General features: G+C 39.5%; 1 protein-coding gene across 1 annotated transcript in view; it reads right to left on the bottom strand.

The window, feature by feature from the left end:
* CDS1 (CDP-diacylglycerol synthase 1) overlaps nt 1-23,103 on the bottom strand; it is a 66,484-nt gene that overhangs the window by 20,749 nt on the left and 22,632 nt on the right. Inside the window, exons 3-5 of the mRNA XM_045790934.2 lie at nt 19,714-19,810; nt 12,792-12,889; nt 10,222-10,361 (exon numbers count right to left, since the gene is read on the bottom strand). Of these exons, the coding sequence (XP_045646890.2) occupies nt 10,222-10,361; nt 12,792-12,889; nt 19,714-19,810 (335 nt within the window). The remainder of the gene's footprint in view (nt 1-10,221; nt 10,362-12,791; nt 12,890-19,713; nt 19,811-23,103) is intronic.

Consider the following 23,103-nt stretch of genomic DNA (forward strand, 5'->3'; position numbering starts at 1 on the left):
CCCCACATTAGGTGTAGAGATTAGAAATAAATAAACTTTTAAAAATAAATAAATAATAAAAAAAATAAAACAACAGAATACACATTCAAGTGCACATGGAACACGCTCCAGAAAAGATGACATATTAGGCCACAAAACAAGCCTCAATAAATTTAAGAAGACTGAAATCATACCATGTATCTTTTCCAATCACAATGGTATGAAAGCAGAAATAAATCAGAAGGAAAAAAATGGAACCACAAACACATGGAGGCTAAACAATATGATCCTAACAATTAATGGGCCAAAATAAATCAAAGAAGAAATAAAAAAAAATACATTGAGAAAAATGAAAATGAAAACCCAATGATCTAAAATCTTGGGAACACAGTGAAAGCAGTGATAGAGGCCCCCCCTCAAGAAAGAAGAGCTCAAATAAAAAACCTAACCTTACACCTCAAGGAAGTAGAAAAAGAAAAGCAAAACCCAAGGTCAGTAGAAAAAAAGGAAATAATAAAGCTCAGAGCAGAAATAAATGACATAGAAACGAAAAAACACAGTAGGAAAAAAAAATCAGTGAAACCAAGAGCTGGTTCTTTGAAAAGATAAACAAAATTGATAAACCCTTAGCCAGACTCATCAAGAAAAGACCCAAATAAGATGAGAAATAAGCGAGCAGTAATAACTAAAACCCACAAATACAAAAGATTATAAGAAACTACTATGAAAAATTATATGCCAACAAATAGAACAATCTAGAAGAAATGGATAAATGTCTAAAAATGTAATCTTCTATAATTAAATCCGGAAGAAATAGAAAATCTGAAGAAACTGACTACAAGTAAAGAAACTGAATCAATAATCAAAAACCACCAAAAAATTAAAGTCCTGGACTAGATGGATTCAGAGGTCAATTCTACCAAACATTTAGAAAATAATTAACATTTATTCTCCTTAAAATAGAAGGAAAACTTCTAAATATATTCTACAAAGCCAGCATTACCCTGATACTAAAACCAGACAAAGATACCACAAAAAACCAAAAACCAAACCAAAACAAAACAAAACAACAACAGCAAAACAAAAAAACCCCCCCAAAAACACTACAGGCCAAAATTCCTGAACACAGATGTAAAACTCCTCAGCAAAATATTAGCAAACCATATACAACCATACACTAAAAAGATCATTCACCAGGCTCAAGTGGGATTTATTCCAGGAATGCAAGCATGATTCAATATCAACAAATCAACCAGTGTGATACACCATCATCAACAAAATGAAGTATAAAAATCATATGATCATCTCGATAGTTGCAAAGCATTTCACAAAAGGCAACATCATTCATGATTAAAAAAAGAAAACTCTCAACAAAGTGAGGTTAGAGTATGTATTTATACACATACACTCACACACACACACACACACACACACACACACACAAACCACAGCTAATATCATACTCAATGATGAAAAACTGAGAGCTTTTCCTCTAAGATTAAGAACAAGACAAGGATGTCCACTCTCCTCACTTTTACTCAACATAGTACTGGAAGTCTAAGCCACAGCAATCAGACAAGAAAAATAAAAGGCATCCATATTGGTAAAAGTTAAAACTGATGAGGACATGACACATAGAAAATTCTAAAGACTCCAGCAAATAACTATTAGATGTAATAAATGAATTCAGTAAAGTTACAGGATACAAAATTAATACCTAGAAATCAGTAGTGTTTCTACACACTAATAATGAGGTAGCAGAAAGAGAAATTAAGAAACCAACACCATTTACAATTGCACCAGAAAGAATAATACCTAGGAATAAACTTAACGAAAGAGGTGAAAGACCTGGACTCTGAAAACAAAAAAACATTAATGAAAAAAGACTGAAGATGACACAAACAAATGGAAAGATATTCCATGCTCAAGGATCATAATAGTATTGTTAAATTGTTCATATTACCCAAAGCAATCTACAGATTCAATGCAATTCCTATCAAATACCCACAAGATTTTTCACAGAACTAGAACAAATAATTTGTATGGAACCTCAAAAGATCCCAAATAGCCAAAGCAATCTTGGGGGGCAAGGAGGAAGCTGAAGATATCAGGCTCCTGGGTTTCAAGATATACCACAAAACTCTAGTAATCAAAACAGTATGGTACAAACACAAAAACAGACACATAGATCAATGGAACAGAATAGAGACCCCATAAATAAACCCATGATTATATGGTCAATTAATCTATGACAAAGGAGGCAAGAATATAAAATGAGAAAGACAGTCTCTTCAATAAATGGTGTTGGAAAAACTGGATAGCTACAGACAAAAGAAACTGGACCACTTCTTAACGCCATACACAAAAGTAAACTCAAAATGGATTTAAGACCTAAATGTGAGACCCAAAACCATAAAAATCTGAGAAGAGAGCACAGGCAGTAATTTTTCTGATATCAGCCACATCAACATTTTTCTAGATGTGTCTCCTAAGGCAAGGGAAACAAAAGCTAAAATAAACTATTGGGAATACCTCAAAATTAAAAGCTTTTCTACAGCAAAGGAAACCGTCAACAAAACAAAAGGCAACTGACTAAATGGGAGAAGATATTTGTAAATGATATATCCAATAAGGGATGAATATCCAAAATACATAAAGAACTTCTATAACTCAACACCAAAAAAGCAAACAATCTAGTTTAAAAATGGGTGAGGACCTGAATACACATTTTTCCAAAGAAGACATACAGTAGGTAAATATGAAAAGATGCTCAACATCACTAATCATCAGGGAAATGCAGGAAACAGTTGACAAAACCAAAAGACAACTGACAGAATGGGAGAAGATATTTACAAATGTCCTAGCAGATAAAGGGCTAGTATCCAAAATCTGTAAAGAACTTAGTCAATGTCTAAAGAACAAATAATCCAATCAAGAAATGGGCAAAAGACATGAACAGACATTTCGCCAAAGAAGACATCCAAATGGTCAACAGACACATGAAAAAATGTTCAATATCGCTCAGCATCAGGGAAATACAAATCAAAACCACAATGAGATATACCTCACATCAGTCAGAATGGCTAAAATTAACAGGATAGGGAACAACAGATGTTGGCAAGAATGCAGACAAAGGGGGACCCTCCTACACTCTTGGTGGGAATGCAAGCTGGTGCAGCCATTCTGGAAAAACAATATGGAGATTCCTCAAAAAGTTGAAAACAGAGCTACCCTACGATGCAGCAACTGCCCTACTGGATATTTACCCCAAAGATACAGACATAGTGACAAGAAAGGGCACATGTACCCCAATGTTCATAGCAGCAATGTACACAATAACCAAACTATGGAAGGAGCTGAGATGCCCTTCGACAGATGAATGGATAAAGAAGATGTGGTCCATATATACAATGGAATATTACTCAGCCATCAGAAAGGATGAATACCCACCATTTGCATCCACATGGATGGAACTGGAGGGAGTATTATGCTAAGTGAAATAAGTCAAGCAGAGAAAGACAATTATCATATGATTTCACTCATATGTGGAACATAAGGAATAGCGCAGAGGACCACAGGGGAAGGGAGGGAAAACTGAATGGGAAGAAATCAGAGAAGGAGACCAACCATGAAAGACTCTAGACTCTGGGAACCAAACTGAGGGTTACAGAAGGGAGGTGCTTGGGGGGGATGGGGTAGCCAGGTGATGGGTATTAAGGAGGGCATGTGTGGTGATGAGCACTGGGTGTTACACGCAACTGATGAATCATTGAACACTACATCAAAAACTAATGATGTACTATATGCTGGCTAACTGAACATAATAAAGAAAATTTTTTTAAATAATAAAGTGTAGAACAACATTGGCATAGTGCACAGATTCTAATAGTCTTCACTCCAAAACTAAGTGGTTCTGGAGGTACAGTCCTCTGTGAACAGTTATTTGTAACATCTTCCTAAAGATTTCATCAATATCCTTTGAGATAATATCCAGGATGTTTGGGGAAAAAATTCTTAATTATGAATTAATTTTAGCTAAATTTAATTTTATATATCCACTGATTTTCTCAAATTCAAAGTATTCAAGTCATACCTTCTCCTTAATGGTTTTATTTTTTATTTTTTCTAAGGATTTTATTTATTTGTCAGAGAGCACAAGCAGGGGGAGTGGCAGGCAGAGGGAGAGGGAGAAGCAGGCTCCCCACTGAACAAGAGCCCAGTGTGGGACTCGATCCCAGGACCCTGAGATCATGACCTTAGCCAAAGGCAGATGCTTAACCAACTGAGCCACCCAGGTGTCCCACCTTAAGGGTTTTTAACAAAAATCAAAATAGCCATGCATACACACTAACATGCATATCACTGGTCAGCTAAAGAGATGGTAAGGTGATGATATTAAGAGTCACACATCTTAAGCTTATTCACTCAACACTACTCATTTGTAATTACATGGCTGCTCTGGTTCAAAGAGCCTCAAGTCCAAATCACCAAGATCTTTTAAAAACGTATCTAGACTCTAGAGAAAATGTTTGCCTTATTATTTTCAGTCTCATTGATTTTCTCTTCGCCATCAGGCAAATTCATTTTACAACAAAATTATCTAAATGTCAGAATGACTTTCTGGGTCTTTGTCAGTGAGGCTTTCTGTATGATATTAGACAAGTCATTTAGTCTCATGGGCCATGGTGAGGGGGTCAGACCTGGAGATAAACTACATTCTATTTTAATAAAATTCTGTATCGGGGGCGCCTGGGTGGCACAGCGGTTGAGCATCTGCCTTCGGCTCAGGGCGTGATCCCGGCGTTATGGGATCGAGCCCCACATCAGGCTCCTCTGCTAGGAGCCTGCTTCTTCCTCTCCTACTCCCCCTGCTTGTGTTCCCTCTCTCGCTGGCTGTCTCTATCTCTGTCGAATAAATAAATAAAATCTTTAAAAAAAATAAAATAAAATTCTGTATCAATGAAATAGCTTGGGCTGTCTCTGCTGTTTAAATCTGCTAAGACCTACACCTTCCAAAAGTCACCTGACCACTGCAGAACTAAAATTCTGACAGGACTCTTTGAATATTGTTTTACAAAACAATTCCAAAGATTTTCACAGCGTAATTTGGGAGAAAGGTATACATGTGTCAACACAGCACACTTTGTCCTCACTCCTGTTCTAAAGTCAAATTCCACCTGCTAGACTAAGCCCATGAATGTTGTTAACCACTTCAGGAATCACCAGTAAGGCCTCAAGACTCAGCAAACAAAACACTGAAGCTGGGAAAGTATCTCTGAGAAGCACTGTGTGTGAATGTGCGTGTTCTCAGCCTCTCGCCCGTTCATCTGACAAGTACGTACTGGGAACCTAAATGCCAGGCCTGGCACGAGGCGCTGGGTATTAAAAAAATAAAAGACACGACGAAGGTTGTTTATGGTCACAGGACCACATTTAGGCCACATGTAAAATGATAACAGATACAAAATACTATGCATGCTTTCTATTAGATGCTCCATCATTTAACCCAGTAGCTCCTAGGAAGCTTGCGTCAGGAAACTACGTTCGCAGGACTCTAATCGTGCCAATAGCCTGGTGTGATACTGTACTGTGGTTCTGCAAAATATCACCATTGCTGGAAACTGGGCAAGTGCATAAGGGATACCCTTTGGCAGTTCCTACAACTACATGTAAATACATGATTATCTCAACAAAAAGTACATTTTAAGCCAATAATGTGGGACACAAAAGCAATTTTTCATAGACTGTCATAAAGAGCAGCTGGTTTCTAAGATCAACCCACAATATCTTTAGTTTTTAATGTATAACCCACCCTCTTAGCATTAAATACAAACCTCAGTGGCTCAGGCCCTCCTCGTATTTAGCATAAGCTACAGCAGCAGCTTCCTGTCTGCTCATCTCCCAACTCATCCTTCACTTCACTACAGATCTAGTTATACCATCTCTTAACTCAAAATCCCCCCGCAGTTTCTTAGGGATAAAATCCAAACCCTTCCCATGACACGTAAGGCTTCTCAAGATGTGCTCCTGCCCCCTTTCCAAGCTTTAGTGCGTGCTCCCAGCCCTGAACATGGAATCCTCTCTCATTTCCGAGGCTTGCACAGCTGCTTCCTCTGTGTGGAATGCCCCTTCCCACCATCCACCTAGCAAATCCTGCTTGTTCTTAACTTTTCGTGACACCTACCACCCCTTTCCAAGGCCTTCTATGGTCTCCAACAGAGCAGAGTCCTCCTGACCCTGCATGTACTTACAGGTCCTTGTTCACATTTCAGCAGTGCACGAGGGAACTCATGTCCCACCAGTTCCAAGACCCTGGAAGGCATGCTATCACCCTTGTTTCCCTCTCTGTCCTCAACACCACTCATGGTACCTAGCATTTGGAAAGCACTCATATGTTTGCTTAAAAATGACATGGGGATGACTGGGAATGAGCATTTATGATTCCAATAGCCAAAAATACCAAGTGGTAAGCTATTTCTATGGCAGAAATTAGTCAGAAAAAAAGAAGAAATATTGATTTTACTTTGGAAAAACAGAGTCAGAAAGTTTAGTGTATGAAGCAAACAATTCCTAAAAATTAGCGCATACATCACATGTAAAATAAAACAAAGAAAATAAATTCCATTGTCTTTACCCACTCAATGGGGAAGTTATTCTCAAATATTCGTTGCAGCAAATCCCAAAGGGAAAGTAAGAAAAGGAAATAGCAGTCACCTTATTTCCTCACATTCTACCTCCAGTATTGCTATACTCAAATCAATAAAGAGGTAACTGCAGCTATGAAAAAATGAGCTTTAGATGTGCTGATATAAAACCATCCATAAACGGCATTAAGTGGGGAAAAAACAGATACAGAATAGTCCGTTCTCATTTTTAATAAAATTCTGTATATTTTTATTCTATATTTTTAAAAAATGAGGGTGGAGAAGATATAAATATATAAGCTTGAATACTCAAACTTTCTGCAATAGTAGTGGCCAGGCCCTGGAGATTATAAATAAAGCTCTGAGGCAGGTGGGGGATTTCACTGAATACTCCATTTTAGTCCAAATTTCTACTATGGGCATGTATGAGATGTTTGTTTTTAAAATCTAGTTAAAACAAAAAAACACAACCCACCTAAGGACTGTTGAAGCACTTGGCTTTTGGCACACTTCTGTTCAGAACCAGCCCTGGTGCTCTAAGACATCCAAGCCCCAAGGAGGGGCCAGACGTGCTGTTGGAGCCAGCAGCCAGCACGGGCTGCGGCCATGAGCGAGCCACCTCAGACATTCAGCACTACCTCCGTCCGACCGCAGTCGTAAGAGAGGCCCTAAGTCAGAGCTGCCCGGTGAAGCCAAGCCAATCCACGGGATCAGGAGAGAAACAGAATACACTGTTTTAAGCCAAGGAAAAAACAGCAAAACTAGTTAAGGATTTCCGCCTTCAAATGCAGGTTGATCACATGCATTCATTCTATTCAATCCCGGCAGTCCACTAAATTCACGTTAAATGAAATTAAGGGGATGCCTGGCTGGCTCAGTCGGTAGTGCATGTGAATCTTGATCTTGGGGCTGTGAGTTCAAGTCCCAGGCCGGGTGTGGAGACTACTTGAAAAAAAAGAGAAAGAAAGAAATTAAGGTGAAAACTCACAGAGTGAAAAAAACTGAAGAAATGTCAAGGAAAACAGAAGAGACATGGCTGCAAAACTGGAAGCTGGAGAACAGGATAACTTTTAGCAGAGCTGAGAAAACAGGGACTAGTAGTATTTTCTAGAGAAAACTGAACAGAAAAGACTCATTGGAAGGCCAGGTAGGGCCTAGGCTCCCACACTGGAGTACTAAGTAAAAGTCTACTAATAATGATTGCAAGCCCTAGCCAAAGCAGTCAACTGTGAGAATATTTTTAGAAATGTATGAACACACAACATTTACCTTCCAAGCACATTTCACAGGAAACTACTGGAGGCCATGCTTCCACAAAACAAGGATGTCGACCCAGAAATGGAAGATGCGGGATAGAAGAAACGAGGTGGCCAAATCAGGAGGACACTGAGGCACTGGGCTACAAGCAGACAGTCCAAATGTGACAGGGCTACAGAGTTTCTAGGACAGAGGTCTCAAGGTAAAAAAGAAACTGATATACTGATTTTTGTGAACATTGGAAAAAACGACCAATACACATTTGAATAGACCCAGAAGAGAAAAGAAGGATTCCTACATGGAAATTTATGGATGTGGAAAGGAGAAGGTGAAGCAGTTACTAAGTTCAGAAAAAGCAAAAAGTTGTGTAAGAACAGAAATGCAATCACAGATACTATTTCGTGCTCCAGGAAGTGATGTTTTAGGTATCTGTTTAACAATGTCAACAACGACAATAACAAACTGTGGAGAAGAGACAAAGTTATAATAGGAAGTCAACAGGTAACGCCTAATATAAATTAAGAAATGAGCATATTGATTAAAAAATGGGAAAAAATCTGTAAGTGGTGAGGTGCAGGTTGTTGTTTACATTTTGTTTTAAAACTGATTTTTTAAGTGGACATGTATTAATGCTACAATGATTTATATTTTCACTAATCCTAATGCTGTTATTCAGCAATTCCAAGAATGGTCGTATGAAATAATGTAAAATTGTTGGGTTCAGTAGCAGGAGCCATTATAGGCACTTTTCTTGCTAAAAATTGTTTTTAAAATTCAAAATACCAATACAGTCTTGCCAGTCTATACATAAATGGGAAGGCACTGTATTCTTCTCTCTTGTAACAGTAACAATCCATCCCCAAATCTACCTTACATTTAACAATGCAAATCAAACCTGTTAGCTTGGTAAGTGTGGTAAACCACTCAAAGTTTCTACCAAGAAAAAAAAATGTCACAAATGTACTTTGATAAAAACAGAATTAGTGTCGTGTTTTTCTCTCCAAATTTTAGCTGTTATCAGTCATCATTAATCTATGATTCTTCTAAAATGATTCAAATTTAAAACTGAATGACTACCTAAAATGAGTAATTTCTTGTGACCTTCAAAGAATAGAAATACCTTTCAGTCTTTTCCCAAGAATATACTTTCTTTAGATGCCTTAGTAATAATTTTTAAAAATATTGTAGCAAACTCAGAAAACTGGACTAAACACACAAAAAATCCTGAATGTAAAAAGAGGAAAACTCTTTAGAAAATACAGATTCCCCCTACCCCCAAAAATAATTCTCTGAAAATTACTATTATCATTTCAGACTGTATTTCACTTTCTGACTTCCTAGATTCAGAAACAAAATCGAGACCAGGATCTGAAGAAGGCTTTATTAAAGCAGAAGCACCATGAAGAACACAACAACTGAATAAAACGACATAATTCTAGAGGACCTGACGTACTTCCCATACACTCTGCGTATTTCTAGTTTAATGAGAAATGGAAAAGAGTCACCCATATCATGCTCAGTTTCCCCAAAATTGTACGGAGAAGAATTTATTTATTGAAAAACTCTTAGGATCTAAAACAGTAACAATTAAGAGCTAAAGTAAAAACTCAAAGTTCATATCCTCCTTTAAAATGAAAAATAGTGGGGGCACCTGGGTGGCTCAGACAGTTAAGTGTCCGATTCTTGATTTCGGCTCAGGTCACGATCTCAGGATCCTGAGATCAAGCCTTGAGTTGGGCTCCACACTCAGTGGGGAGTCTGCTTGAGATTCTCTCCCTCCCTCTCCCTCTGTCCCTCCCCCTGCTCGCTCCCTCTCTCTCTCCCTCTCTAAAATAAATACAATCTTTAAAAATGAAATCATAAAAACAGATGATAAAGTATACTATAAACAAATATGTATATATATTTATATAAGTTTATATATATATATAAATGTATACAAAGAATATATAATAAACCATGTCAGTAAAACTAAATATCCTGATTGAGGCTATAGGAACACTATTTTCTAGGTACAAATAAAACAATATATATGCAAAAATTTCTTTGTAAATTATACTTGGTTAACAATCAATCCATATATTTAAAAGTTTCTTTACTACAGTTTCCAAAGAAAATTTGAAAGCTGTGGACTATTAAACAAGTATGTACTTTTATTAGTCACATTAGGGAGTAACTGCAGTTTAAAACCACAATGAGAGAAACACCTTTATATATGGGACAATTAAAAAGAGAAGCTGGGTTAAACTGTAACAGATGAAGGGTGTTATGAATTTAAATCATGTAAGTAAAAATAAAGATGTAAAATATACTAGCTATGTATCAATACTATTTTCCTTACCTGCCAGATAGAGGGCAAATGATATAAATCTATGGTAGCGAATGAGGAACTGAAGTTGCTCTTCTCTTTGAACAAATGTAGCAAAATAATCAGCTACAGTCTCTCCGTAGAAGAAGTAGTTTACACACAGTAGAAAGTACCTATAATTTAAAAACAATTAGCTTTTTTATACTTGAAGCCTTTTTCCCTCTCAGACTCAACGAAACTATTCTTTACATTTTGATGACACAAAGATCAAAAACCAAATTCAAAAGACACGTTCAGGATATTCCATCAAAACACGTTTTCTGCTTTTGAACTTAATTTCAAATGTATCAGTCAACAAAAATTTACTGAATATAGCTCATGCCTGTACTTAGGTCAAAATCTTTCTTTTTGCTTTCTTTTCTTTCTTCTTCTTTTTTTTTTTTTTTTTTACTTAGGTCAAAGTTTAATGCCAGAGACAGATAATTGGGAAACAATGTAAAAAATACTACACACACACACACACACACACACACATTCAGTACTGTTTATAATGAAAATTCGCTCCCAACTACTCACAGCTCTAAAGCTTGTTAATAGTGGAGATCCTTGCCAAATTCCCACCTGCCCTGAGGAAGATCAACAGGGAAAGCAGGAAGAGGTAATTCAACCTCTGACCTCTCTCCTCACTGCCCTGTGCATATTGGTGTCTTTCTCCCTCTCCTCCATGTTCCAGATGGACTCCAGTGGCACAGTAATGCTTAAGACGTAATGGTGGGGGGTGGGAGCAAGCAGCAGGTAAACATCTCTGAGAGAAACTTCTTAAAACTGTGTAAATCACCTGCCTCCCCCCCCCCCCCCCGCCCAGCTCTGGTATGCCCTTTCCGCCAAGGGAAAGGTTGAACCCACGACATTTCTTTGATGGCAGCTTGTGTGAGTCAGGAAAAAAGGCTGAGAAATACTGCCTCAGAGTTCCTCTGTGCTCATTCTTTGAAGGGCAGAGTCCCAGGTGGCCAGGAGAGCAGTGGAGGAAAGGAGCGATTTCCCTTTGAGTTGTCATGGATGGAATCAGACTCCACTGTTTTCAAAGTAAAGTATTCTCATTTCTATCAGCTGCATTACCCTTTTCTATTCTCCTACAATGGAATCTGTCTTTGACCCCTCTGTAAGGCTATCAAGGCCCCCTCTCGCCCACCAGCCCAACTTTTTGCCCACTATCGTGCTCAGGAGAGCCAGGAACATCTCTCCATCTGCGGCACGTGCCTCGGCGGTCCCCTGTCCAGAACCTGACGGGTGCAGCTTCGCCAAGGCAGAACACTCCTCTCTATCCAAAACTTGTCTTTAGTTCAAGTGCTGGTTTGTTTCTCACCTTCTCCACAAAGACTTCTACAATCACTGGAGCCCATCCCAACCTGCCTTTTCCCCCCTACACTTAGAATCTATCAATCCTGCATGGGTTAGCATTTAATTACTCTCCAACTGCTTACTCTATCTAACATTCCCCATAATTTTGCCCTTCGTGGAAAAACCTGCTATAAGGAAAAATTAGCTATCACCAAAACCAAGAAACTATTTTTGGACCACTCTAAACCCCAAAGGTGATACATTTGTTTTCTTAAGACACTGGCCCCTCTGGCTGATACTAATCGAATAACTATACTCAAAGGCATGGCCAGTTAGGTCAATTATGAACAGTCACATTGTCATGTTTCCCGGTCAAGGTCTTGATAACTTAAGAATTACACCTGAAAAGTTGTAAGAAGATACATAAAACTTGAAATAATAAAATCACATAACTTTTTTTTTTTTTTTTTTTTTACTAATTTTTACATGCATTTGTACCCACACAATATTCCATGGGCTGGTAATTACCAGTGCTATTTACGAGGCTGCCTTACATGGCCCCCTCAGAGAGTCTTACTCTTCCCTCCGACTACCCTCCGTGTAGCCTGTCATGGGGCCCAGGGCCTGAACAGAGATCAAACCAGAACAACAAAGGTAGGAGTCTCATCTCTCCTCTCACTGCCCTGCCCAGCCCCCAAGGCCTACAGGGACAGGCCAGGGAGGGTAGGGGGGAGACAGATACTCACCCTGCGCTTTCCTCCCCTTCAACAAACCGCTGATCACTCAAGAAACAGAACAGAATACCCACAACCATGTTCATATCTCATCTTTCACTCTTTGTAGAGATAATCTGATTTTGTGTGTGGTCTCATGTCAACCGAGGCAAAATAAAGCAAAAGATCACACATATTTCTAACATTTTACAAAATGAAACTTTGTTAAAACTGTAATTATAAAGGATATAAAAATGTGCCCAATATAATGTTTTTTTAAAGAGGACAATAGTGAATATATGAGTATATACAGATATAAAGTATCTCTGCAAAGACTGAAAGATGAGCTATGAAAATATTTGTGTTGGGATGGGAGACTTTAAGGTGATTGTCTTCTTTTCAAAATCCAATTACATTCTTTTTATTTATCTTCCTCCAAAAATCAATCTACACGGTCACCTGTGTGATACTGACTGATCAGGGTGCTTCCTTTACAAACTTCAGAAAAGAGCCCTAGTTTCTTACCTGAAACAGTTTTAAATTACTTACCAGCTTAATGTTCTAAACCACGGCAGGTCATAAGAGCGATAGACTCTATAACCTATAGTGATAATTTCATGGAAGCATTTCACTTGGATGCCTAGAACCTGAAACCAAGAGAACACATTAACATACATCTCTTAGTGTTTACATTTGTGCTTCATCATTTAATATGCAATTTGTTATCATAAGTATTTTAAAAATCTTTAGCCTACCCATTTTTAATTATTCTGAATGTCAGTTGCAAAAACTGAATAGTCAATGCTATTTGAATGATACTCAAATATCAAGTGATATTTCAAAGGGGTAAGCAAATCAATGTTTTATCCAAAAAGTGAGAGCCCCTTCCTGGGGTAGGAGGGAGCACTGTAGCTTAAAGTTTGAGGGATACAGTCTGGTTGGTCACAGACTAGGCTTTATCCCTCATTACTACGTCATTTTCTGAGTTCATCCTTCTTAAGATGGATGATCTTTTCGTCCATTTTATTTTTTGAGTTACCGTAGGAAAACAATCATATGTGCAAGTTTGCTTATAAATATTTATTTTTAATCATACATCCTAGTATGCTTTCCAAGGATAGAGATACTGGCAGAACAAATGATTAAAACATCTTTCCCCTGCCACCCAGCAGGGTTTGGGCATGGTCTCTTCATTCTTCCAGCTGTGCCAACTCTCACATAGCCAGCTGCACACAGCTCTCATCAATCCAAGTGGGGCTACGCTGGCAAATCAGAAAACAGCCTCCCACATCTGCAGCCACTTCGGCCAGCCAATTGATTCTATGCAGTTTCGTCTGCACAGTGTCCTGTGTACATTCATAATAAATGGGTTAATATTTATGAATCCTTTTTTGATGGTCTATTTATACTTCGTAGTCCTTCCAACTGCTGTATCCACCAACCTGAGTTTAGGTAATCCCTGAGGATGTAGCATCATATCCAGTGCTTGGCTTAAGACAATTCCAACACTCAAAGAGCAAGTGACAAGTTGAACACTTATTGTCATGAACCGAGAGATTAAAATCTTTGTGAATATAGCAGACGAACTATTTCAGCCTCTAGAGAGTATACCCAAGGGCTTGGTTTTGTACAGCTCTGGAGCGAAGAATGGATTTTATATTTTTCATACAAAACCCAAACATGATGTGACAAAGAGATACATGCTTCCTTAAAGCCTAAAATATTTTTACCTGCTTCTTTACTTAAGAAGCTTACCAAACTCTGCCCAAGAATATACTTCGGTATTTCTTTTTAAGCTCTCCACAGTTTAGCTTTCCCACAGCTACTGTTCAGGATGTTCTTAAGTTGTGTTTCCCCATTATACCTATTACATGTCCAACCACATAAAGTAATTGTGTCCCCCAGCCGCATGATAAGAAAATATTAGGCCAAACTACTATAAATAGTTTTTTTAAGAAAAAAATCATTACTGCTTTATAACATAAAGACAAGAAGAAATTCAAATAGTGTCTTTCAAATCAGCTTTGAATATAATGTTGAAAGTCATTTTTTAAAATAATCACAGAAAGGGGACAATGATAGATGTTAAAATAAATGGCAAAGCCATGCTATTTATAGAACCAAGGGCTTTTAAAATACCAGAGGCACTGATGCAATTTCTATTTGCTAAATGAACACATTTGTTCAAGAACAACCATTAGCACTATACGTGGTATTTTACTGGGGGGGGGGGAACTACTTTTAATAGCACATACACATATATGTACATGATTGTCAATTACAGTTTGCAAGTAGAATCAATACAGAGCTACTGGAAAACAAGAGAAAACGGGGGATTCAAAAGAACAGAGCTAAAATCCTTAAAATATATGTGTATCTTCCAGGCTGGGTGATCACACAGACACTGATATTCCAGGCCATCAATACTGGTAGCAAAGCACATCGGTAGGACTCTGTTGGCCCAATAAACATGTTAAGAGCCTTAAAAACAACCACCAATATGTAAATACCTACTCTGCTAGTTACTGAGGATTCAGAGAAATAACACAGGACACCTGTCTTCAGAGAGGGGTAGTCTGTCAAGGGGGCACAGGTGGCTACAACACTGTGTGGAAACAGGCACGTGGATGTAAGCATGGCCAGACAGAACACCTGTGGCAGGCGCTGGGGCTAGGCTGCGGTTGGGACAGAGGAGAGGGATGTACAGAACCACAAATAAAGGAGAGGATGAGGCATGTTAGGGAACTACAAGAAGTTCAGAGTTGCTGAGACATGAAGATGGGGGTGAGAAGCAGAGAGAGACAAGCCTGGTCACAGAGTCACAGCAAACAGTATGAAGCACTACACAAAGAAGTTCATGCTGATCACTAAAGGCCATGATCAGATGTAGGTGTTGGGGATAAGAGAGGTGGAAAGAACGGACTGGAGAGGCAGCAAGGGTAGAGACAGGAAGGCAGCAAGATACCACCACCGGTCGAGTGTAGATGAACCTTTAACTGGGCCAGTGGCAGAGGGCCATGGTATAAGGAGTAAGACATCGAGGAGATAGAACTGGAGATAGAATTGGTGGTTGAGGAAACTGGGGGTCTAAGGGAGAACGGGGAACGTGGAATAAGACCAGGGAAGGCTTCTGTGAAAGTAAACAGATTTATGCAGAATGGGGATGGAACAGAAGTTCAGATTTGGATATACTGAGTTTGAACTATGGTCTCTATGAGTTATCCAAATAAAAGTGCCTATTTTCACTTTGGGAATCTATTCAAAGAAAATAATCCTCCATATGAAAAAGGTTTACATTCTAATATGTTCAGGATAGTGTTATTTACCATAAAGAAAAACCAGAACATAACCTGAATGTCTGAAAATAACACAGTAGTTCATAATTATGATGCATTCCATTTCACTAAGTCCATGAAGGTATTAAAGTTGACGGGTGGGAGATGGTGCCTGGGTGGCTCAGTGCGTTAAGGGTCCGACTCTTGGTTTTGGTTCATATTATGATTTCATGGTTGTGGGATGGAGCCCCACATCTGGCTCCAAGCTGAGTGAGGAGTGTGCTTCAGAATCTCTCTCCCTCCCCCTCTACTCCTCCCCCTGCTCCCTGGCACACATGCGTGCTCTGTCTTTTAAAAGATTTTATATTTTATTTGAGAGAGAGGGCACAAGCGGGGGGAGGGGCAGAGGGAGCGGGAGAAGCAGACTCTGCTGAGCAGGAAGCCTGACCCACGGCTGGATCCCAGGACCCGGAGATCATGACCTGAACTGAAGGCAGATGCTTAACTGACTGAACCACCCAGGCGTCCCTAAAACAATTTTTTTTTTAATGATGTTGATGGTTGTAAAGACGGTGGAACAACACAAAACACTTGATATAATATTTAGTTCAAAAAGCAGGATACAAAAGTCTAATCACATTATCATTACAACTATGATTTTTAAAGCATAAAAAAGGGATAAAAGAAAATATACTAAGTAGCACTATTAACTGGGTTTTGGTAGTTGATGATAGGGATAGGTTTCCCAAAGTAATTTTAACACACTTGTATAACTCGTGTATGTGAGAGAAAAAAAAAACTATTTAAAACTAAATTACATAATGTGAATTAAAACCTATAGAAATTTCCAAGAAAATGAGGGGGGAAACCTCTTATACTCTCTGCCTTTAAATCAAAATATGCTGTAGTATCTCCATCACTTAGAAAGTATGATTGTAAGCTATGAATGCAACAACTAAAAAAGTATTACAAGTGGAAGGCTGAGGGAAAAAAGCTCCTTTTATTTTAAGGAACATCTTATTATTTATTACTCATATTATGAGCTCCATCTTAAAGTAGTAGCTATCATTCCCTAGAAATAAGTTTTTAATAAGACTCTCTTGAATTAGTCATTTATGAGTGCTGATATCGTAGAGCAAATGCAAGCTAGACACGGTGCATAATTCTCAAAACATAAATGACCTAGTTAGGGATATGAGTATAAATAGGACTTTAAAACACATCCATTGAGTACCAACAGTGTGCACATGTGTGTGCGTGCGTGTCCTCCACATCTCCTTCACATGAGTATCACAAATACGACGTGAGTACGTACGCATGTGCACAGTGCGCGTGCGTGTGCGTGCGTGCGTGCGTACAATTAACCTGAATGAGAGCAGTAAGGTCAAAGCTACCTTCACTACATCGTTAAGGTTCTCCGCTGATCAAGCTCACCGAGGAAAGGAAGAACCTGTAATAAAATGTATTTTCCTTTCGTAGTAAAAAAAAAATGAACAAGAAAGCCCAAGCACGTTAGGTGTGCGCTTATCAGTCTCTTTTTGAAAATCAGAATCCAAATATACAAGGATGTCTTTAAAGGTGTTTTGAATTTTCTCATAAATGGGTGGTTAAAAACTAGCCTTCATCCACAAATTCTGGCCCGAGTTACCACACCGAACAGTTTAGTTTGGAGAGCAATGGAACTTACTCACAGGAAGCCCCCCAAACCGGCCTGAGTCCGTGTACTGAGGATGCCCCTGTTCTATGGGAATACGAATGTAAAAGGTCCCCAATATTTTCACTGGCTTCCCAGTGCTTCACAAATCCCAAACTGCTGCACACAGTATTGCAAGGCCCTCCATAATCTGATCCCCAATTTTTTTTCCAAGTTCAAAGGCCCTGTGCTCCAGGAAAAGGGCACCGCTCGCCCTTTCCTGACACATCTAGCGGACCTTTGCTCACCGTGCGCACTCCACCCTGATACACCCTCAGGTCCGCTGAAAGGTCCCCTCCTCCACAAAGCCTTACAGAGCTGTCTGCTATCACCCAATCCCTTCGCCCCCTGGCCTACCACTCAGCACACAGCACTGAAAAGTGCTCTGCACACACTCACTCCTGAAAGGCCCAAATTCTGAGGCAGGTGGTGGTCGCTGGCACTCATCGGCCTCCGTGGGTTCACACTGAGACGACTAGGAGTGGCTCTTCCATGGGCTCACACCTGGGCACTGCTCACACCAGCCTATCTGGCTTGTAGGCTCAGCATCTTCCAGCCTCACATTAAAGCTGTCCTATCCACTCTCCATTGTTCCTTTGTAAGAAAAAGTTCTTTATCATGTCAACAAACTAACAGAACAGAGAACATGATTTCTTATTCACTGCTGTTACCCTGATATCCCCAAGGAAGTACAAAATTAATGAGGGGACAAAAAGAAAGTGAAAGGGCTTTATGGCACTAATAAGAGCTGCTTTAAGTGCTTTTAGGAGGTGATGGGCATGAGAGACTATGGACTCTGAGAAACAAACTGAGGGCTTCAGAGGGGTGGGGGGTGGGGGAATGGGATAGGCTGGTGATGGGTAGTAAGGAGGGCACGTATTGCATGGCGCGCTGGGTGTTATACGCAACTAATGAATCATCGAACTTTACATCAAAAAGCAGGGATGTACTGTATGGTGACTAACATAATATAATAAAAAATATTATTATAATAAAAAAAAGAAAGAGAACTTTATCAACAGCAGAAAAAAAAAGGAGGTGATGGGATTTTTTTCCCAATCGTGTCTAATTTCACTTCAGAACTTATTTATTCTTTTACAGACTGAAAGGAAAACTATGTCCTATCGCCCATACTTCTCACGGTGAATAGGACTGCGCGTGGAGGGGAGCAGACAGGTCAGACAGGTAAGCATCTAAGTGGGCAAGAGCAGCCAGAGATCAGAGTGGTGAGTGCGAAAGAGACTAAGCAAATGGAGACCAGATGATGAAAAAGAAACAACAAAAAAGAGGGACACGTGCATCTGGCTGAGAGCAGGCTCTCCCTGGGCACTGAGAAACACGCTCGGCACCCACTAAGTGCTTGATGCATCTGTCAAACAAGGGCATTTCTCCTTCCCACTCCCACCACTTTGGGCTTCAAGTATTCATGAGTCTTTGGATATCAAGGCTTTTATACATGGGAATCTTCTGCTGTGACCCTCCTGCCCCCTCCTCCCCCTCTCGCCTCACCTGCTGAGGCTTCAAACTGCAGCCCACGGGTGGGGCAGAATACCTCTGGAAAGTCTTCTGTCTCCCCCCTTGCTCTCACAGCATCTTATTTTTTTTTCAAATGCTTATTGCAGTTTGTAATTATGTTTCTGATCAGTTCTTTAAAGTGTAGACAGTAAACTCCCTGAGGGAAGAGATGAGTGTGCTTTCCTCAGCACCCCCATCCCATACCCCGAATTAGGGTAATGCCTGGCACATGGCAGGCACCCTGGAAGCATGTGCTAAATGAATGAATTAAAAGCTTAAAATATCTGCTTGGCTTCAAGACTTCCCATACACAACAAAATCCCAAACGCCCAGAACGGCTTCTGCTCCTCTCTGGTCTCATCCCTAGGTACCCTCCAAAGGCACAGCTTGCAAACCCCCAACAAACCGCATTCTCTCATTACCTCCACGTCTGGTTTCTGATGTCCCCACCTTGGACTGCCCTCCCCTGTCCAGTCTCTTCTTCAGGACTCAACGTTGGCATCACCTCTTCTGGAAGTCCTCCCTGTTCTCTCTCTCTCTCTCAGGCTGGATTAGATACTTTTTTACTGTGCTCAACCAACAAGTTCTATCACAGCACTCACCTACTTACGTACTATACTATTTACTCATATGGTCACTTCTATATCTCTGCCATTAGACTGAGTACCTTGAAGTGAAGAATCTAGCTAATAGTCCTATACGATAAAGTCGTGTGTGTGTGTGAACTCATTAGCAATATTCAACGCTTGGCAAAATGTATTTATTATGCACACTTGGTCTCTGCTGAGCGAACACACTGAATGGCTATTTTGCAAACAGAAAAGATTGGTCCAGGTAATTTCATGAACTAGAAGATGCTTAAGGGAACTAAATTTGCTGTTACCAAACCATGAACTACCTTCTTTTTTATGACAGGCTCATATTACTTCAATCAAATCAGTGCTGAAAAACAAAGCAAGAGATACTCAGGGAAATGTGAAACACTTACAAGAAGCATCAGCATAAAGGATCCCATATAAATGATCAGGAAAAACACTGAAATCATAGTTAGAGTAAGAATTCCACGGATCCACCAGTTTTTCCACCTACAAAGAAAATGTTTATAAAGTTAGTATTTAATGTATTCTTTCTTAAAGTTTTTTTGTGTGGTTTCAGTATTACCAGACTTACATGGATTTTCCCTAACTCGACTTTAAGAATCCCTTACTTCAATATACAATCCCTAAGGGCGGAAATGAGAGCGAATTTGACAGAAATTAAAAATTCTATGAGCCAAATGCAGGCAAAACTAGAGGCTCTGACGGCCAGGGTCACGGAAGCGGAGGAAAGGGTTAGTGAATTGGAGGATGGGTTAATAGAGGAAAAAATAAAATTAGAAGATGGTCTTAAAAAAATCCACGCCCACGAATGTTGGCTACGGGAGATTACTGACTCAACGAAACGATCCAATGTTAGAATCATCGGCATCCCCGAGGGGGTGGAGAAAAACAGAGGTCTAGAAGAGATATTTGAACAAATTGTAGCTGAAAACTTCCCTAATCTAGCAAGGGAAACAAAAATTCGTGTCCAAGAGGCAGAGAGGACCCCTCCCAAGCTCAACCATGACAGACCTACACCACGTCACGTCATAGTGCAATTCGCAAATATGAGATCCAAAGAAACAGTATTGAAAGCGGCCAGGGCAAAGAAATTTCTCACGTACCAAGGCAAAGGCATCAGAATTACATCAGACCTGTCTACACAGACCTGGAATGAGAGAAAGGGTTGGGGGAGCATTTTTAAAGCTCTTTCAGAGAAAAACATGCAGCCAAGGATCCTTTATCCAGCAAGGCTGTCATTCAGAATTGATGGAGAAATAAAGACATTTCAGAATCGACAGTCACTAGCCAATTTCGTAACCACGAAACCAGCCCTACAGGAGGTATTACGGGGGGTTCTATAAAAGTAAAAAGGCCCCAAGAGTGATACAAAACAGAAAGTCACAGCCAATACAAACAAAGACTTTACTGACAACATGGCAGAATTAAAAGCATATCTCTCAGTACTCAGCCTGAACATTAATGGTTTGAATTCTGGTTTCAAACGCCACAGGGTTGCAGATTGGATAAAAAGAAATGACCCATCCATTTGCTGTCTTCAAGAGACTCATTTCGAACCCAAAGATGCATTCAGACTGAGAGTAAGGGGATGGAGTACCATCTTTCACGCAAATGGACCTCAAAAGAAAGCTGGGGTAGCAATTCTCATATCAGATAAATTGGATTTTAAACTACAGACTATAGTTAGAGATGCAGAAGGGCACTATATTATTCTTAAAGGAAGTATTCAACAAGTGGATATGACAATTATAAATATATATGCCCCCAACAGGGGAGCAGCAAGATACACAAGCCAACTCTTAACCAGAATAAAGAGACATATAGATAAAAATACATTAATAGTAGGGGACCTCAACACTCCACTCTCAGAAATAGACAGAACACCCTGGCAAAAACTAAGCAAAGAATCAAAGGCTTTGAATGCCACACTCGACGAGTTGGACCTCTTAGATATATATAGAACACTACACCCCAGAACCAAAGAATACTCATTCTATTCTAATGCCCATGGAACATTTTCAAGAATAGACCATGTTCTGGGACACAAAACAGGTCTCAGCCGATACCAAAAGATTGAAATTATCCCCTGCATATTCTCAGACCACAACGCTCTGAAATTGGAACTCAACCACAAGGAAAAATTTGGAAGAAACTCAAACACTTGGAGACTAAGAACCATCCTGCTCAGGAATGACTCGATAAACCAGGAAATCAAAAATCAAATTAAACAATTTATGGAGACCAATGAGAATGAAAATACAACAGTCCAAAACCTATGGGATACTGCAAAGGCAGTCCTAAGGGGGAAATACATAGCCATCCAAGCCTCACTCAAAAGAATAGAAAAATCTAAAATGCAGTTTTTATATTCTCACCTCAAGAAGCTGGAACAGCAACAGAGGGACAGGCCTAATCCACGCACGAGGAAGCAGTTGACCAAAATTAGAGCTGAAATCAATCAAGCAGAAACCAGAAGTACAGTAGAGCAGATCAACAGGACTAGAAGCTGGTTCTTGGAGAGAATCAATAAAATTGACAGACCACTGGCAAGACTTATCCAAAAGAAAAGAGAAAGGACCCAGATTATTAAAATTATGAATGAAAAAGGAGAGGTCACGACGAACACCACTGAAATTGGAAGGATTATTAGAAATTTTTATCAACAGCTATATGCCAATAAACTAAGCAATCTGGAAGAGATGGAATCCTTCCTGGAAACCTATAAACTACCAAGATTGAAAAAGGAAGAAATTGATTTCTTAAACAGGCCAATTAATTATGAAGAAATTGAGTCAGTGATAAACAACCTTCCAAATAACAAAACTCCAGGCCCGGATGGTTTTCCTGGGGAATTCTACCAAACATTCAAAGAGGAAATAATACCTATTCTCCTAAAGCTATTTCAAAAAATAGAAACAGAAGGAAAGCTACCAAACTCATTCTATGAGGCCAATATTACCTTGATCCCCAAACCAGGCAAAGACCCCCTCAAAAAGGAGAATTACAGACCGATTTCCCTAATGAATATGGACGCCAAAATCCTCAACAAGATACTTGCTAATAGAATCCAACAGTTCATTAAAAGGATTATCCACCACGATCAAGTGGGATTCATACCTGGGATGCAAGCGTGGTTCAATATTCGCAAATCAATCAGCGTGATACATCATATCAACAAGAAAAGACTCAAGAACCATATGATCCTCTCAATTGATGCCGAAAAAGCATTTGACAAAATACAGCATCCTTTCCTGATTAAAACCCTTCAGAGTGTAGGAATAGAAGGTACATTTCTCAATCTCATAAAAGCCATCTATGAAAAGCCTACTGCAAATATTATTCTCAATGGGGAAAAGCTGGAAGCCTTTCCCTTAAGATCAGGAACACGACAAGGATGCCCACTCTCGCCACTATTATTCAACATAGTACTAGAAGTCCTTGCAACAGCAATCAGACAACAAAAAGGGATCAAAGGTATTCAAATCGGCAAAGAAGAAGTCAAAATGTCTCTCTTCGCAGACGACATGATACTCTATATGGAAAACCCAAAAGAAGCCACTCCCAAACTATTAGAAGTTATAGAGCAATTCAGTAACGTGGCGGGATACAAAATCAATGCTCAGAAATCAGTTGCATTTCTGTACACGAATAACGAGAACGAAGAAAGAGAAATCAGGGAATCCATCCCATTTACAATAGCACCAAAAACCATACGTTACCTTGGAATTAACTTAACCAGAGACGTAAAGGACCTTTATTCTAGAAACTATAAATCACTC

This window comes from Ursus americanus, chromosome 8 (assembly GCF_024610735.1).
Source record: "Ursus americanus isolate L20-20 chromosome 8, mUrsAme1.1.p, whole genome shotgun sequence".
NCBI classification, from domain to species: domain Eukaryota; kingdom Metazoa; phylum Chordata; class Mammalia; order Carnivora; family Ursidae; genus Ursus; species Ursus americanus.